Source organism: Lissotriton vulgaris, chromosome 2_1, assembly GCF_964263255.1.
Source record: "Lissotriton vulgaris chromosome 2_1, aLisVul1.2, whole genome shotgun sequence".
NCBI lineage: Eukaryota > Metazoa > Chordata > Amphibia > Caudata > Salamandridae > Lissotriton > Lissotriton vulgaris.
Window position 1 is genome coordinate 1,587,506,182 of NC_141687.1, and position 19,759 is coordinate 1,587,525,940.

At 44.7% G+C, this 19,759-nt stretch overlaps 1 protein-coding gene across 1 annotated transcript in view; it reads right to left on the reverse strand.

The window, feature by feature from the left end:
- Positions 1 to 19,759, reverse strand: part of LRP1B (LDL receptor related protein 1B) — a 3,669,685-nt gene that overhangs the window by 1,950,157 nt on the left and 1,699,769 nt on the right. The window contains exon 17 of the mRNA XM_086955170.1: positions 1,380 to 1,505. Within this exon, the coding sequence (XP_086811296.1) occupies positions 1,380 to 1,505 (126 nt within the window). The remainder of the gene's footprint in view (positions 1 to 1,379; positions 1,506 to 19,759) is intronic.

Consider the following 19,759-nt stretch of genomic DNA (forward strand, 5'->3'; position numbering starts at 1 on the left):
CAAGTCAACTAGAGAGTTAAAAAAGTGATCCTTTGATTACAACATTGTATTCCTTTTATTCGTCATGCAGTTACTATTGATGATGAATTTCTTACTTTGCAAAATCGTATTTGAAACCGGATATTTATGGCAATTCATAAATTAAGTGATAGCAAATATGAATATAAAAATGCTACAAATGTAAAATCTTATAACTATGAAATTCGAAAGCAACAATACAACAAGGAAGATCAGCTTCTATACCCAAATTGTCATTTATTACTGTCAAATTAAAAACTTTATTCAGTAAAATATTCATAAAAGTATAATGTAGATAGAGTTCATTAAATACATTTCATAATGAATATACTGAAAGTGCTTGGGCATAAATGGCAGCAAACTTCACTGCAATAGTCAATTGGTATTAGAAAATACACGTGTTAATGTACTTTATCAAATGTAACAATTAAACTAAGAACCTGCTCAATAGGATTAGATAAAAAAATAGAAAAGTGTTAGTATAGCGCAAAGGTAACCCATATTCACTTAATTGAGCAATATTTTTCACACGGAGATACTAGGCCCTTATTTATGGGGATTGGGCGAAGGGCGGCGCAGCGCTGCCGTATGCCAGAGTGAAAAATCAGGAATGCGCTGTATTTAGGCAGTAAGGTTAATTCCTGTCCTTTCTTCCTGCACTGGCAGGCGTCGGCTGCCTAACACCAGCGCAAGTGCCCTTGCACCATGATGGAAGTGTGCCTGTGTTGTCGGAGGGATTGTTTTTGTGCAGGAAGGTGCACCTAAGAGGTGTTTTCCTCTTTTTATGTGTGCTGCAGAATGCGGAGGAGTGGGAGGCTCGTAAGTAAGCCTCTACGTACACATATTACCAGCAATTGGGTACTATCTTTACTGTTTTTGTTTGCATGTCTGAAGGCTAACAGTAGAAGTGGGATGTGATATAAAGTGATAGATAATACTGAAATATAACTGTTTGCTTTGTATAGCTATTGTGCTTTAAACTGTGTAAAACGCTACTATATGAATACATTAGTTATTTACTCTGGACATTGCTAACAGCGCAGAAAGGTATTGAATTCAGATGCAATTTCCAAAGAACAATTTAGGGGGTGCAATGTTTGCCGAAATAGTGCACTGCATGTCAGCCGAAACGGATGGATTAAATGCCAAAGTACTTTGGAAAGCAGAGTTGGGCTCTAGGTTTGTGGAATGAAATATCATTGGTATTCCGTCCCATGCTGCAGCAAACTTTGAATTAATTTAAACTGCAATAATCCGATCATCAGCACTTGCCTGGCGTAGCTCAGTTCAGAGTAAAGATCAGTTTTTTTAATAAATCGAAATTCATTGAAGTTGTGAGGAAATTTGAGAAAAAAATGTACCTGCACAGGTCTGGTTAGATTCATCTTCATTATTGCCGCAATCATTAGACCCATCACAAAGCCACCGCTTGGGGATGCAACGATTATTTCGACATTTAAATTGATCACCGGGGCAGCTGTGATTGACTAGGGAAGAAATAATTCACTCGAGTAAGTATTCAGTCACAGGAAAATTAAGAAAACATAATCACATGAAATAGTCCTGCTCTTTAGTGATGCAATGTAAACATATTCATCTCTTAGAGTTTCTTGAAACAAGTTTACAAAGAAGTCACTGACTGAGCATCGTACTAAGTTGAACTTTGCATCTTATATTAGGATGTAAAAAGTGAAACAAGAAAGTTGCAACTTTGACACGGAACCGTCTGAGGAATGGAAAACTGCGTTCTGGAAGGAGAGCAACCAGAAATATGTGGAAGCTCAAAAAAAACTTTACCACTGCAAGGTCTTCTTTGCTGTTTTGAACTTTAGAAATAGGCAGGGCAGCTCAACGATACAATACAAATTCAATGAGGAAAAACTGAGTAAATTGAATTACACAAGTCAGACATTCATAGCATTTTTACGCTGCCCTGCGCCAAAGTGAACAGGCAGGAATGCACCGTCCTTAAGCAATATGGCGCAATCCTGTCTTTTCTGCCTGTGCAGACGCGGTTTTGTCAGCCTAGTGCCAATGTAAACACCCTTTCACCATGGTGCAAGGGTGCCTCCATTGAAAGCAGCATTGTTTTTGCAGGAAAGGGCATCTCCCTGCATCAAAACAATCCTAGGAGGCGTTTAACTCTTTCTATGTGTGCTGCGGATTGGAAAAAAACAAGGAGAAATAAACATATTTCTCCTCAATATGCCTTACCTCGGGAGGCGCATGGACTTGATGCTTCCCCAGGTTTACATCACTTTGTAAATCTGAGGAAGCGACAAATTCCATGGGTGTTGCGAGGGAAAGCCCAACCCAACGCCCATGTAATGCCTCCCAGGTGCAGAATAAGGCAAGGCAACTATTTGCACTGCATCCCCTTACTCATGATTTATGAGGCTACTTAAAGCCATGCAGGGTGGCTTTGCGTGGCTTCATAAATCATTATGAGAGCTCTGCATCACACATGTGCCACTTGGCATGGTGTGAAAGTGATGCAGGGCTCTTATAAATAGACCCCATTGTTTTAGCTTGAAGACGTACAGAGAAAATAGGGACATTTGTTCTGGATGGAATGAGCACTGATAAACGATCCCAGATGGAACATGTATTGGGTCAAGGTTCTTCCACTTTGATTAATGATTTGTGCACGCTTTCATCTGCAAAACAATTATTTGTTTTGAATGTTCATCTTTAGGTCGAGTCCTAAGCCGGCCTGCAAGCGCTGCTCTGGGGTTGATATGTGGTAGTTCGGTATGTAAGAGAAGCCCCGAGAAGCCCCACCCACTACCCTGCATATATTTTTCATTGGGTTGTGTGTTTGTCCTTCTTAAATGATGCCTTCTGATTAATCATGAGGCTTGTTAGTCCCTCCTTATTATGGCCATGTCATCATCTGTACCCTCTCATGGCTACTGGCCTCTTTACTACAAGTGTTACATCGTGAGCACTATCTTTTTCCATGCCTTCTAATGCCCTCCCCCGCCCACGCTTCCGTTGTCCGTGCCTCCTCCGTTGTCCGTGATGCAATGCAATAGGTCTTGCATAAATGCGAGTCCTATTGCATTGCAAATGCTTGTTTACCCCTGACTCTTCCGGTATGTTCCCTTTTCTGTCTTTTGATAGAAGTCACTTCCGGTGGGGTTCCCTTTTTGCAATCCCCTTCCAGATGCTCTTCCGGTGTTCTGTTGTTTTTGTTACCCCTAGGTCCAACAATAGCTTCCTGCTTCTCCATCCTGGGGGCAGATGGCAGCTCAGGCTGTTGCTCCTTCTATGTGTGCAGCACACATAGAAAGAGGAAAATACTTCTCTGGATTGTTTTTGTGCAGGAAGGCGTATCTACCTTCAGAAAAACAATCCTGATTATGATGCAGAGACCCTAGCACCACAGTGCAAGGGAGCCTGTGTTGGTGCTAGGCAACACGTGCACCAGCGAATGGAAGAAACAGGAATGCAGCACATCATTTTCGATGCAGCGCATTCCTGCCCTTTCTCTATTAAGCAGGTTGACTTGCTGCGCTTCTTGATTTTTTAAAATAAATATGCCCTTAATTTTAGCAAAATAATATTTTTTTTTAATTTAGGTGTAAATATTCCTTGGTAATTGTGAATGGCAAAAAGTGTGGAGAGTTATACGTAGGTGTAGGAGATATATACATTTACATTTTTTCTGTATTGAGGTACTGATGTGATAGTTGTGTGGAATAGTATTTAGGTGGATGCTTTTTACGTCTAAGCACAATACCCTAAATAACTTGCAGAAGGGGATGCTTCATAATGTCAGACACTTCAGACCAGGTCCTCCAGTCTTCTATGGTAATTGTCAACTCTCAATACAACGGTGCCGTAGCTAAGTGTTGTAGGTGTACAGCAGTCTGTGTTGAAAGAAGCCCAACATTTGTTTTTTCAAGTTATAGCCAATGAACTGAAGTTAGCCAGATGATATTGTAGTTCAACACATAGATAGCTCCTTTACAGACGTACTGTAGTATTTTGAAACAATGATGATGACTGGGTGTTCTGTTTTTGAGGTAAAGCAAGAAACAGTCTAAATTGAAATGGATAATTAGAAAAATTAGTAGGTTTTCGATATTTGCTTATCTAGGATACAAATCTTTACTGCATTAGCTCTGAAAGAGAGATTGGAAAGTGGTCATTGCAAACTCAAACATCTATGTGGCTATTTATAGGTCACAAGTAAGCCTCAAATTTCCATATGCATGCCATTTAATGCTTCTCCTGTCCCCCTGCCTTAACAAATGAGATTGCATCCAACCACATTGCCACTGGCGACGGTGTGCAACAAGTACATTAGCAGTAACAATTACAGTTAGACAAGTAGAAAAAATACTCCATGCTTATTAAACAGGACAATGAGAGGTACCTCATCTACTGGTTAGACACACTAGTACACAGCAACTTTGTTGCTGTCATTGGCTGGAAGAAATAACTTTTTATTCTTCCATTATGCCAGATAGAAACGCACCTCACGTGTCATTTCTATCCAACACAAAACGTTCCACAAAGAGGAAAGCCTCACAGAGAGGAGGGATCATATGTTTTAGAATACATGACAATGTAAGGAGACAAATCATGTATCGCATATTGAGAGTAAAGATAACTCATGCAGTAATTGTTTGGGTAAAGAGCAGTTCTAGCTGTTTCTCAGACCCAAGGTTTCATCATGGGATTTGATTTCTTATTATTTCTTTCTTAATGTGATAAACCACAAACAACAGGAGTCAAAGAACCTCCATAGTTTGCCAACACCGTTATTGTTGTACTCCCAACCACCTTATTATGATTAATCTCCCACTCCTACGTGGCACCTTTATACTTTTAAAGCCTTCTCTCATCTTTTCATTAGGGCAAAAAGTATCCAAAATAGAGGAGGGAGCACACTACAGGGCATACCAGCACATAATTTGCTCAGATATATTGTGATAAATGCAGTGTATAATGACACTCACTTTAGTTCAAAAGTGTTAGTAGTCACTGTTGTTTGTGCAGCCAGAGGTGTGTATTTCTAGATGTGTTTTCGGATAAGTTTCCTTCTTCAACAGAGGGTAACAGCTTAAATTTGGGAGAGCTGGCAAACATGCTCGCAATCCTTTTCAGGTTTCTGTACCAATCCCAGAGCACAGGTGCATCCCACAACTCATCAGGCCAAACTGAATAAGAAGCCGATCCCAAAACAGGGAAAGAGCACAGTGCCTGGCATACCAGCAAGCAATTTCCTCAGGTGTATTGTGGTGAACACAGTGCATAGTAACACACACTTTAGTTGACAGTTTTTACATACGTATATCAGGTCTCGACTAGGAATTCAACAGTGCCGCGCCAACAATTACCAGTACTGCGCGGTGATCCTCCACAACTATGGGCAATTACAAGTTAGACCCCTTGGGATGGTGAATAACTGCATGGGCAATGACTTACTCTGCAAAATGTCAATTAATCAAAAAGAGACTAGCTAAGGATGGGGTTGGCATGATATTTATATTATAAGGATCATGGTGACTCAGTTTTGTTTTGTCAATTGGTGGTGGCACCTGCTGGGTGTCTTTTAAAAGCCCTCACCCACTAACCTAGTTGGTAGCATGCTTCATCATCGGGCCCACCCAGTGACACCTAGCGTGTCCCGGGTGTGCTACGACGCCTGATTACAGCGGAGCAGGTATGTCACTGTGTGTGCGGTGAAGGGTGATAAGTTTGTGAGTTTAAAACGGCTTGGCGGGGGTCCCAGTACCCTAAGGGTAAAGACACTTTATTATCTGGGCCTCCGTCAGCGGTTAAAAATAAGGCTGGACTGATAAAATGGTGTGTGTAATTAAAACTAGTGGGTGTGTAGTGCAGGCTATGTGTCTACACGCCCTAAAGTGTATCTATGTGTGAGAGGGGGGATTCCATTCTCAAGATCTTGCTAGTTTTAAGTTGTTTTCTCTTCAAGGTTATTGAAGTGGCAAGGGGTTGGCCAGGATTTCTGGCCAGCGCCGGCTTTAGACCTGTTGTGCCTCCTTCGCAGAACCGGTTCTGCGAAGGAGGCACAACAGGTCCAAAGCCGGCGCTGGCCAGAAATCCTGGCCAACCCCTTGCCACTTCAATAATCCCCCCTCTCACACATAGATACACTTTAGGGCGTGTAGACACATAGCCTGCACTACACACCCACTAGTTTTAATTACACACACCTTTTTATCAGTCCTGAAGAAAGCCAGCATATTGATAAGGCACTGGCTGAAACATGTTGACACTCTAAAGGACGTGGGAGGTCGTAACTCGCCTCTAACGTCCCACAGCCTTATTTTTAACCGCTGACGGAGGCCCAGATAATAAAGTGTCTTTACCCTTAGGGTACTGGGACCCCCGCCAAGCCGTTTTAAACTCACAAACTTATCACCCTTCACCGCACACACAGTGACATACCTGCTCCGCTGTAATCAGGCGTCGTAGCACACCCGGGACACGCTAGGTGTCACTGGGTGGGCCCGATGATGAAGCATGCCACCAACTAGGTTGGTGGGTGAGGGCTTTTAAAAGACACCCAGCAGGTGCCACCACCAATTGACAAAACAAAACTGAGTCACCATGATCCTTATAATATAAATATCATGCCAACCCCATCCTTAGCTAGTCTCTTTTTGATTAATTGACATATAAACCGGGGATTTGGACTAGCTTTCTGGTCCTCTCTCTCCCTCTTGATACACGTACTTACTCTGCAAAATGTCATATGAGGATTCTGCTTCACCTGTCTCACTGTCAGGACCTTATGTAATTATGTAACTTTAGTTAAGGGAACTATTTTCTTTATTAAATAGATACAAGGTAAAAAACAAGAGGGGTAAGCCCCAGTTATTCTCTTAGTCGGCATTAACTTGTTTCAGTGCATGCTACAGCCTAATATGTACATTGTCTACTTCAAGTTTATGAACTAGAGAATAACTAATGTAAATAAGGAAATGGAGGACAGGGATAAGGTCACTTGTCCTTTCTGTATACAATGCTAAAGCCTAATATGTACATTGTCTAATTCAAGTTTATGAACTAGAGAATAACTAATGTAAATAAGGAAATGGAGGACAGGGATAAGGCCACTTGTCCTTTCTGTATACAATGCATATTATCACTTTGTCATCTGCTGTTATTTTACACAGCTATAGGGCAAGTAGAAAAAGAGACTGTTCTTGCTAGTTTTTAGAGCTCTTCGGAATCAATGTTTACTGGAAGAAGTCATAACTGTTTTGGCATGCAGTAATATTAGGATTATGTTTTAGTGTTGGTAATTAGTAGGAAGAAGTAATAAATAACTTGTTCTCATGGGAGTAGGTACTGTAAAATATATTATCAAAATAATTTGCAGTAAACTCAGAGTCCAAGTGCTGTTGCAGTGTTGAAGGAAGTCTTCGATGGCCTTGAGACTTCAGAACAGGGGGCAAGCCAGCAACCCCTCAGAGTCACTCGGGGTTCAAGTGGGGTGGATCCAGTCCTTGTCCTCAGCAGGGCAGAGATCAGCAGGCAGCAGGGCTGCACAGCAAAGCAGAAAAGTACTTCTTCCAAAGCATCAGCCAAGCAGAGTGGCAATCCTTGTAGCACAGCAGTCTTTACTCCTGGCAATGTTCTTCACGGGTCCAGCAGTGTACTGTCTTGATAGGGTAAGAGTCCCAGTAGGTATACCCAGTTGTGCCTTTGAAGTGGGGGTGATTACAAAGAAGGGTCTTTGAAGGGCACACAAGTATATTTTTCCAAGCTCTGGCTCAAGACTATCGGTGGGCAGTAATTAGCCATTTGTGTAGGAGACAGGAAGTGCTATCAGAATGCAGATTAATGCAGATGAGTTATTTGTCACATCCACATTTCCTGTGTTTATGGCTATCTAGAGGGAATGCAAAAAGTGAAGCTGTCACCCACCCCAGGCGTGTATTGAAGACAGGCTTCAGGCACACAGAGTATTAAGAGAAGAGAAATGTATACTTTCTAAAATGGTAATGTTGAATCCAACTTTACCATTAAAGAGGATTTATCATTATCATTCTAAAGATATACAACATGATGCAGCTACTCCTTTCTAATCAGGAATGACAGCCTAATAGTGTATTGAGAAATCTCCAATAAGGACCTATGGCAGGAGTAGGCCTCACAGTAGTGAAGAATACATTTGGGTGTTTGTCACTATCAGAACATGCAAAATGTACCAGTACATGTCATCACTTTTGCTTATACAGCACTCTCCCCTATGGCCTTCCCAGAGCCTAATTTTGGGGTGACTGATGTGTAATAGAAGGGTAGCTCAAGGCTTGGCAAGTAGTTTTAAATGGCACGTCAAAGTGGCAGTGAACAGCACACACAGGCAGTTGCAGGTCTGAGACAGGGTTGAAAGGCTACTTATGTGGGTGTCACAATCAATGCTGCAAGCCCACTAGTAGCGTTTAGTTTACATGCCCTAGGTATATGCTATACCACTTTAAAATGGAGTTATAAAGAAACAAAATATGACAATTTGGTATACACTAATGTCACCATGTTTAGGAGAGAAGCACTTGTACTTTAGCACTCATTAGCAGTGGTAAAGTGCTCAGAGTCCTATGCCCAACAAAATTATACAGAAAAAAGAGGAAGTAAGCAGGCAAAAGATTTGGGGGCAGACCACCCTAAGGATGACATGTCTAACATGCACATTAACATCCCTTTATCTGTGTTCTACATTGGTTCTATTACTTTATCATATATTTATGACCAGCACATTTTGTTTGGAGAAGATAACCACAGATCAGACATGATATGTGTAGCAGAATATGTTACCTCTTCCTAACGTGATCTATATAGGAAGACCCACTTAATAAATCCATTTTAGGTATGTTTATTATATTATAAGAGTTGTTGTTCATTTTAAGATAATATTTTTTTAATTATTCAATTGTTTTTAAAGTATGCCTTTGTTTTATATTTGTGTGCCTTTTTGTCCAAAATTAAACAATAAAACGAAACAAAATGAAATACCTAGTTCAAGTGACTACTAAGTGCACATCATACCATACAGTTCTCCCTTAGCAATTATAGACTTAAGAATATTTACCAACCTGCAAGCATACTTGTTCAACTCATACTGCTTGAATAGTATACCTCTAAATGTAACTATGTCTTTGTAAAAATGTTTATTATTGTGACATGTTCAACTTAATACATCCCTAAAATGATCATATATCAAATTCATGAAATGTATACATTAACAAATATAAATGTTGTTAAAAAGAAATAAAACATTCATGGATCAAAATCATATGAACAGAAAAAGTGTAATATGCTGTGACTGTATGTAATGCAAGTTTCATAGTTTGAAAAATCTAAACAAAAGATGTATTAAACTATGAAGTACAATCAACACAACCATTGTGAATAGGTTCTAAAGAATATGACAATGTAACTTACAATCAAATTAATGCTGTGAGGAAGTAGCTTTGGACAGCCTTTTATCCATTCTAGTTGTTTTGCTATTGGACCTCCTGATTTATGGATCCCTGTTGTGAGTAAATCTCATTATTTGGGCCCTAATCTCTGAAAACCGTGGTCAAATGTCCTATTACTTACCGGTAATCTTCATTACTCCTGGTCCCATTGACCCCGTCCCATTCCTTAAAATATGGAGATAACCATCTCCACGACAGAAAAAAGAAAAGGAGCATGCTGGGATACCCTACCTGCTCCCTCCCACTGGGAGTACTTAAGCAGTACCAACCCAGTATGCAGCCTGAAAAACACCAAGCCAACAACAGGAAGGCCGGCCGCAAGGGAGGGAGGGAGGGAAGTAAGGAATGGGACGGGGTCAATGGGACCAGGAGTAATGAAGATTACCGGTAAGTAATAGGACATTACCCCCAGGTCCCTCCTGACCCCGTCCCATTCCTTAAAATATGGAGAATACCAAAGCAGAGAAGCCGGCCTTCCGGAACCCCACCAACAACAAGGGCACCAGACCAAAAAACAGAACCCCACAGACCCGAACCAAGACCCACAAAGGTCAGAAAGGGGCCGCCAGGAAAGCAAAAACCACCAACCCGGCAAGCCGGAAGGGAGGCACAGAAGCAGAGCCAAGCCCCCAAGGGAGCAAGCAGAGGGGGCCAAAACCAAGGACCCCCCCCCCCGACCAAAGGAAGGCCAGGAGAAGAGCGCACCACCCAACGGAGAAAAGAGCCAGGAAAGGGCAACCAACCCGCGAGAAACCCCCAAGGGCGAAGCCCCCGGAACCAGGCCCCCCCAGGCCACCAAACAACCAGAGACCAACAGGTCAACCCAGCCCAAAGGACAAAGGCAGAAAGAACAGCCCGCACAGGGCGGAGAAGCCGAAGGATCAGGAAGGAACAAAGCAGAAGGACGACCCCCACACAGCAGGGGAGGCCCCCAGCAGAACCGAAAGAGGGCAGCAACAAGGAACCACAAAGGAACCAGGCCAGAGGGCAGGGCCGACCAAAGGCCAACCCCAGCCGAACCAGCAACCACCACAACAGAGGGCAGGGAGAGCAAAAAGCCCAACCAAAAACAGACCCGGAAAAACCCAGGGCACAACCAAGAAAGACAACAAAGGTCCACACGGAACCAGGGAAACCAAAACCCCAGAACCGGAAAAGGAGGCACCGACCCCCAGGAGGAAAAGGGTGACACCACGGAACCACCGAAAGTGAAACCCCAAAAGCCGAGGACCAACAACAAGGCCCACAGCCCAACCCCAAGAAACCAGCCGCAGAAGAGGCAGGCCAGCCAGCCAGGAGGCACACAACAGCGGACCACCAGGACCCAGACGGAGAGCCACAAAGGAACCGCCAACCAGGAAGGAGGCCAGGAAAGCACAACAGCCAACCAGAGCCAGACCGCCCCAGAAAACAGAACCCGAAGGAGGTAGCCCAGAGCCCACAAAACGGACCCAGAGCCAAAGCCAACCGAAGGGAGCGGACCCCGAAAGGACCGAAGAACACCCCAGGACCGCGACAAAGCCCAAGAAAAGGAGCAGCCAGGAAAGAACCCCAGCAGGGACCAAAAAAGGACCCCAAGCCAAGAAGGGCCACACAGCACAAAGCCCAACACCACCAAGGAAGAGCACCAGCGACCCGACCGCAAAGTGAACGGGAAGGCAAAACGGAGACCGGGAGGCAAAACCCGGGCACAAACCAGGAAAGGCAGACACCCAACCCCACAAGCAGGGATAAGGCATGGCCAATAGGTCAGGGCACAAGAGCCGAACAACCCAAGAACAAGAGGCCACCCAAAGCAAAAGCCAAGGATGACCAACAAATCCCAGCCCCCACCGGAGGGAAACAGGACGGCAGGCAAAGCCAACACCAGCAAAAAAGGCCAAGGCCCACCAGCACCGAGGAAGGGCCCGACAAACCCTCCCCCCCAGAAACCCGAGGGGGGGAGGCACCACCAGAAGGCAGCAGAAAGGCCACACACCCGGGGAGACCGACACCCAAAAACCCACCAGCAGGGAAAGGGCACAGCCCAGGCAGGACCGGCAAACAGCGCGGGGCACAGGAGCCAGGCAGACAAAGAACAAGCGTCCACCCAAGGCAGAGCCACGACCCAGCCACCACCGGAGGCAAGAGCGGCCAGCCAAGCAAAGCCCCAAAGCACAAACCAGCCGGAGAGACAAGAGGGGAGAAGGAAACCACAGCAGGAAACCAAACCCCAGCAAGCAGAAGGGGAGAAGAAAAACCCCCAACAACAGGACCCAACAAGAGCCCAACCCGGCCGGTCCAGAGCAAACAGCAGAACAAGGACAAGGCGCCCCCAGGACAGAGGAAGGGCCCCACAGCTCCCCGACAAGGAAACCCGGGGAGGACACAGGAACCCGCCAAAAGCCAGAAGCCCGGAGCAGAGCCAAAGCAAGGGAACCCAGAGGGAGCAAGAAGCTACCAGCAGCGGAAAACCGCAGGAACCCGACAGGCACGCACCAGGACCGAACCCACAGGAACGCCAGGAACCACAGGGCAGCAGGCCGCAGAAAGCGAGCCCCGGCCCCGCAGGAAGACCCCCCACCAGGGACGGCCAGGAGGACCAGAAGCCAAAGCCACATGGCAACACAGCCGCAGAGCACAAGCGGCAAACGACCAACACCAAGGGACAAGCACCAGCATGCCAGACAGAAACGGCAAAGCAAAGCAGCAAGAACCCTGGAACCAGAAAGCACAGGGAACAGCAGCAGCAGGAGAAGGCCAGAAACAAGAGCCCGACAAGGGCCAACCCGAACCCCCAAAACAGCACGCAGGCCAGGGGAACAGGAAGAAAAAAAAAAAAAAAACACAAGCCACGCCGTAAGTGCAAGCCAACCAAAGAGGCATGCCAACGGCAAACAGATGAAAACAGAGGCAACCCAGGAATACAGAGGACCAGGGCGCAGGCAGGAAGGAAGAACCACCCAATCCCAAAGGACCAAGGGCACAAGCGCACCCTACCAGGGGCAGAACAACCGCAGAGCAGGGGAGTCCAAGCAACAGGTGGACACCCCCCCCCCCCCGCCCCCCCAGCAAGAAAGAAGGGCCGGAGAACCCCCGAGAGAGCCAAAAGGAGGAGGCCCACCCGAACCCAGGGCCACTCCAAAGACGAAACCCCAGAGGAGGAGAAAGGACTGCAAGGAGGCAGGAATAATGCACCCCCAGCCCACCGCCTGGACGAACAGAACCCAACCAGCCGAGGAGGCACGGGGAAGGTAAACCAAGGCAGAAACGAGAGGAGGAAACTGAGGAAAACAGCACCCACCCAACGCGACCGGCAGAGAGACGCCCAAAGGACGACTCCCACCAGCAACAGCCATGGACAACAGGCCAAGAGACGGAACCAAGCCCATCAAGGCCAACCCGCCCATACACAGCCCAACCGCCACACCGCAAAGAAGGACAGTGAACAGGAAGGAAACAGGGACGTACCACACATGTTACTCACCAGGAGAGCAGGAAGAGGGCCCTAAAACACCCCCCCCTACCACCAACAGGGAGCCCTGGCGCCCACCAGGACACCAGCGCAGGGCAGAGAAGTCCCCCCCCCCCACCCCCCTGAAGAGGCCACAGCAAGAACCACACCGGCCGCAGGGAGGGAGCCAGGCCCAGGAGGAACCTGCAAAAGAAAGACAGCAGGAAACACGGGACACAGGAAAAAAGAAAGAAACAGGAACCGCTACACGGCACTCACCAGGAGGTCAGGAAGAGGGCCACAACAGCACCCCCCACCCCCCCCTTTACCAACAACAGACAGTCCAGGCGCCCACCAGAACCCAGCGCCGGGCAGAGAAGTCCGTCCCGCCGAGGCCACAGCAAGATCCACAGACGCCACAGGCAGGGAGCCAAGGACCAGGCCAGAAGGAAACCTGCAAAAGAAAGACAGCAGGAAAATGCGGGCAATAAAAAACCCATAAATAGGGACCGCTATGCGGTACTCACCAGGAGGGCAGGAGGAGCGCCCCAACAGCTCATCGCCCCCCAAGAAACTGCCCAGGCACCCTCCAGGACATCAGCGCCAGGCAGAGCAGACCACACCACCGCAACAGCAGGGAAAGACACCTGGGGAAGACAGACGGCCGCCAGGCAAACACACCCATAGGAAGCGGGGCACAGTGGCCGATGTCCAAGACCTAAAGTGGCAGAAGAAAGGAACCTCCCAACAGCGCCAAAACCCGGGACTATCACCTAAAGTAACAGGACCGTGGAATGACGAGCCCAAGACTCGCCGAGGCGGGGAACGAACCCTGGTCCCGGGACAGACCTCTGCAGCAGGGTCTGACGCCCAAACCAATGAGCCACACTTCTCCACTGAACCAGGGACCTCAAGAAAGACAGCCCAACACACCCCCAGCTGTGCCATTGCGGCCAGCACAGGAAGGAGGACACATAAAGACATGAAAAAGCACCACAGCAGAATCCCAGACACGAAATGCAAGAAGCAAGGATCCACTCAACTGCGCACAAATGAAAAGCACCGGCCAAACAAGGCGCGGGGCGAGGGGGAAAGAAGACATGTGCCAATGAACGAGGCATCCGGCACAGAGAACAACATATGGGCACAGCACCCTAGGGAACCGAACCACAGTCTGCACATCCCCAAGCAAAGGAAGCAAAGGACCCGCAAAGCGGGACTCACCCGCAGTGGGGGCCGCAGCACGAACAAGGCCCCCACACACCCAGTCGGCTCTAGAATCCATCAAGCGCCTCACCACCCACAACAGGAGCAGCGCGTCTCACACCCGGCCCAGCTCGGGGAGACGTGCACAGGCGACCCGGAAGAACATCGGGAGATGGCGCACCAGCCGCAAAGGGCCGGCAATCCGGAAAACCAGCCAGGAAGAAGCCATGCAACCCAGCAAGCCAGGCAGGCCGGGAGGCAGACACACCAGGAAACAGCACCCCAGCCCGCGAAGCCAGGCAGCCGGGCAAGGGGAGCAGAGAAGGACCAGCACGTTACCCCAGCCCAGCAGGAGCAAGTGCAGGCGAGTAACATCACAGCATACCAGCAAACAGTCTGTCGGAAGACAGAAAAAAGAACAGGCTGCATGCTGGGTTGGTACTGCTTAAGTACTCCCAGTGGGAGGGAGCAGGTAGGGTATCCCAGCATGCTCCTTTTCTTTTTTCTGTCGTGGAGATGGTTATCTCCATATTTTAAGGAATGGGACGGGGTCAGGAGGGACCTGGGGGTAATGACATTGAGTGGCAATCATCAGTGTCTAACTTTTAAAATAAGGTGCACTGCTGCACAGCTGTGGTAAGATGCTCTGCTCTGTTTACCTCTAACCATGTGTACATGTGTGCTACTGTGTGTGGGATAAGCAAACTGAACCACTGTCTAACTCAGCCCAGTTTCTGTGCTCAGGTGGCCCGTTGCAGATGGACCTTCAATAAATTGGTTTTGGTCTGTTTCTGAAATATGAGTAAAAGTTATTCAATAAACAAAGGTCTGCAGATTTATAGATACCTGCAGGCATGAATGCATCATACAAGAGTCAGAATAATATAGATAATAAAGTGACATTAACATCCACATTACATCTGACCATATAAAGGTTACTGAATAAGTCCTTGTTTCTTCACATGTTCAAAAATCACTAATCATCATTTTCTAAATGAAAATGATAGTGGCTTTATATAAAGAATACAAAACAACCATTCCCAAAATTAATGAAAGGGAATCTGCAAGGGACAATCACCTTCCAGCTCAAACAAAAAAAAAAGAATTTTAAAGGATCCCCAGATTTAAGTTTACTGCCTGCCTAATATAAATGTTAAATATATACCCAAACATATAAGGTTTATTGTTCTTCAACTTATTCCAATTGATCAAATAAACATTAGTAATGATATGCATTAAAAGGAAAATGTCAGACTTTTAGAAATAAAGGTAGCACTTTCAATGTCTAATGCAGACATTGTACTTTTGTAAGTAAAAACATAAAGAATGATATTTTCTGGATAAGCAGAAAACCTAACTTCTTCATCTCTATAGCTAAACACCATAGGAGTTAGCTGACATTAGGAGTCGTCATGCTATATCTGTCATTTGTAAGAAACAACCAGAATGTGATGCCTGTCCTCATACCCTCACAATTACAATTAAAATGTGAAATGAAATATTGTTTACTAATATTTTTTACATCAAATTCTTTCCTGGTGCATGCAATTGCTAGTGATTTTACTATTAAGATAGGTGTGCTAGATGCTTATACTACAGTGGCAAGCAAAAGAGACATGCACATTAACATTGCGGAGGCTATTGTGGGGAATTGTAATAAGGATTTTCACATTGGATATTTAATTGAATTCATGTGAACATATTTCTGACACTGTATGATTTGAAATAAATAGGGCAGCTCATCTAACTCTTAAGGAAAGTTAAGACCTCTTTAAAGTTCTATTTCGCCTCCCGCCGTGCTTGGAAAACTCTATCCAGCTTTGAAGTTTACAAATAGCAGGCTGTGACTACAACCCTCTAATTGTTTGGAATACCATTCACAAACATAATATCAACCAATCTGAAATTAGAATTGAAAAAAGAGGGACCCTTGCCAGGTAATGATTTGATTCATAAGTATATACAACAGTTCCTTAAAAAGATGTACATAATGTGGAGACAATTAAAGCAATGGCTTTTGTTTGAAATATTGATTCCAGAATGTCTTCTTTAAACGTATTCGTATCTTCTTTCAACAAAGATTACAGCAATTTTTGTCAGAGGGAAAAGAAATATTCAAAAATAAAAATTGAAATAATGACTTTATGTTCTGTTATGATTATCACTACCCGTGAATGTGTGATTTAACACTACTTGACAAAAACAATTCAAGGCTCATTTGTCATGGAATTCACAGTGCATCTCAAGTAAATGTAGCCAGGGTTGACATAATTAAATAGAAACACTGAAACTGCCTTATCTTCTGAATGCTAATGAAATAATTTAATGAAGCCCATTTGAGATGGCTGAGAAAGTGCATACTGTTTAAAAGGACTATATCGTACTTGCAGTTAAAGTCAGCATGTTTAAACTTAATAGTTTGTGGTTTTCTACTTGGTACGTGGATGGGAGAATCATTGCACAAGTCTACAAAAAAGAGTATTGATTATTTTGAACAAAGTTTGTGCTATGTGATTTTGAAGTGATATACACACTGAGAATGTGTGCATGTATATACCTGTGAATACCTTAATCAATAGGAAAATGTGCCACCTATCTGTATTTATCAGTGTATGAATTGGCTACAAGCTTATCATTAGGGCAGGCAAGGCCCGTGCAGGGCGTTATACCTGGGCGGTGACATCAGGCGGGGGAGGGTCAGGGTGGGTGGTTGTAAAATGTGGGATATGGACCATTACAGGTAAGTACCGAAAAAAAGAAAATGTCTTTTCCCACGCTGCATCGCCAAATGTGATGCAGCGTGGGCAACAAAATTCTTTTTTTTTTTTTCGGTACTTACCTGTAATGGTCCATATCCCGCATTTTACAACACCCCATCCTGACCCTCCCCCGCCTGACGTCACCGCCCCGGTATAATGCCCTGCACTGGCCGTGCCTGCATTAGGGCTCCTCACCACTTACCCTCCATTAAGAATAAATTATTCAATAGAATGTGCAGCAAAGCAAAGAATGAACTCTTTATAGCCTTGAAAAGGCTTCCATGGAATCAACAACTGGATTTTAAGAAGTTTCAGGAATATCGTAGTGCATTAAGCAAGGCCTAATAGGTTTATATTAAACATGGAAGGAAAGAACTGATGTATGCCAGTCATGCTAAAAATGCAGAGGTCTCCTGGTGTATTATTTCTTGCAGGGGAGGATGTAAATATACTTGATTCGAGCTTGAAATTTGTAATTCCTGCAAACTGCTGATGTTGCATTTTTCTTACCTAAATGGGCTCAATACCCATAATCATGTTGTGCCCCAACCATATCTCAATACTTTGGTTATTCGTTTTAGCATTTAGGAGGTACTTACAGTTTTTTATTAGAACCTCTCATGAAAACCCCAGCCCAGATGGAATTTTTATGAACATTTACAAAACTAACATAAAACTATGTGGCCCACTTCTGAAGAGGGTGTTTAATTTTGCTGATAGCAGAACTACATTTCCTAGATTGGGGCTTTTGCTTGGATTAAAGTCACTTGTCTTCATTGTAGAGGTAATTTCTGCAAACAGCGCTACAAAAATATTAAGATTGTGAAAATTCTTTTAATTTTATTCCGATATGTATAATTTTTCGGAGATTGTAATAATACTAAATAGTACTGTAGTTATTAGAACAGAACACAATAGACATTTCAGGACGTTCTATATATAAAACCTAATTTCAATGAGTTGCTTTTTTGGGCAATTTTAAAACGTGTTTATGTACTAACTATCTTTTAATAATGTCAGCAAAGAAGTTCGCCTAATACATGCTTAGGCATATTGGTCATCATCTATCTGTTTGAAAAGCTGTATTGCCTAATCCTAAAATTCATTTTGGTAGAGCAGGGTCATACCCTTACAAATAATGTACCGCATTAGCTCAATTTTATTTTGTCCCAACTTTTCTACCAGTTTCACACCTGGAAAGAAGCTTTATGAATTAATAATTGTCATCCTGTGCCCTGCCAGTCTTATTCTTAACAAAGGATGTTGAGTTTCAATTTCTGACATATTGAACTTTTAAAAATAGCCTGGGTTTTGTTTTTAATGAACAACAAATCTAATATATTTTACTAAAACTCATCATTATCATCCATAGTCTTAATATTCTACTTAAAGATTCAAAAGGTCGACATTTTGCACTTGACAACACTTGGTAAAGAGAGAGTGAGGGTAATGTTGCATCTGAAGCCATCACTTAGCTCTCCATGATAGACTTCCAGCATGGGTTGCAGAGACAGTCACACTTTTACGAAACTATGGAGAAGAACCAACATTTTAGATAAGCCTTGCAAGGCTCATATAGTATATAAAATGGAGACTTTTCTTTTGGCCAGAGGGGCTTTTGAGTAATTCATTAAACTATGATATAAATGAACTCTTTGTATCTTCCTTAAACAAACTCTGTGGCTGGGGAATCAATGAATCCAATATGCCAGCATCTTGTACATTGAACACGTACATATAGGGCCAGAATTTGAGTCCGCATAATTATTTATTTTGGGGCCCAATTACATATAGGGTGGATTTTCCCTGTTTGCACCATGATGTACCTTCAAACAGGTGCACTGTGTGCAAACAGGGAAAGTGTGCCCTATTAGTTTGAAAGCGCTGCCTTTAGGGCAGTCGCAAAGTTGTGCTGCCCTGGCTCATTCATTCAAGTGCAATCCGGAGCTGCTGCTTCAAAGCCATTCCATGTTTCACTGTGCTGCGGAATACACCTGCGCTTTAAAGAGGGGAGACCCTTGCAGGCAGTTGCAGGAAGTGACTGCCCTGTCTTCAACGGGGATATCTGGAGGGTCCATAGGAACACTTTGAACCCCTCCAGAGGCTGTCATCAGGGGATGCACTGACAGTGTGCCATTTATTTGTGGTGCACCCTCAGTGCGCCTCCTGACAGCTTATGTGCCTTTGCACCCACGCCCATAATATGGTGTGTGAGCAGAGGTAAAGCTATTCTTTCCTTTGCATGGGGCCACTGTATTACAGAAGGGGCCCATTCTCAAATATCAAGGTGCTCCGGGGGATAACAAGGCAAGCACAAACACCCATCACACCCCTGGGGCACAAGGTCTGACTGATTCCCAGAACTTACATTTTTCCACATCTAATTTTTCCAGCTGTGGGAGCCCCTGAGTCGGGTTTTCCTGTCAATTTTACCAGCCAGAAAAATAATGGTAAAGACTTTGGCAGAAGCACCTGCCAAGTCTCATTCCCACTTTGTATCAGACACAGCGTACAATACTTTCCCCTGAAGAACATACCAATTCCTTCTCTCTCCTAATTTTTCCACCCCTTTCTCTCTCCTCATCACACTTGCAAGCCTGGAGAAAAAAAACTTTCCACCTGCACAGAGCAGGTGGTAAATGTATACATTAAAACTCCTCAGCTTGGCGAATTCCTTGTTTTGCAATCAGAAATATTGGTCCAATACAGCACTTCCCATTCCATCGGGATTTACTCCTAATTGCATGGTATTGTGAAATTATCACACAGTCGCAGTAAAATTGTAATTCAATTTATATCAGGGCCCAAAGCCACCAGTGTAAATCAGGGAGTCCTTTCCATACGAGAAAACTACACTGGCCTGCGACGTGGTAACAAAT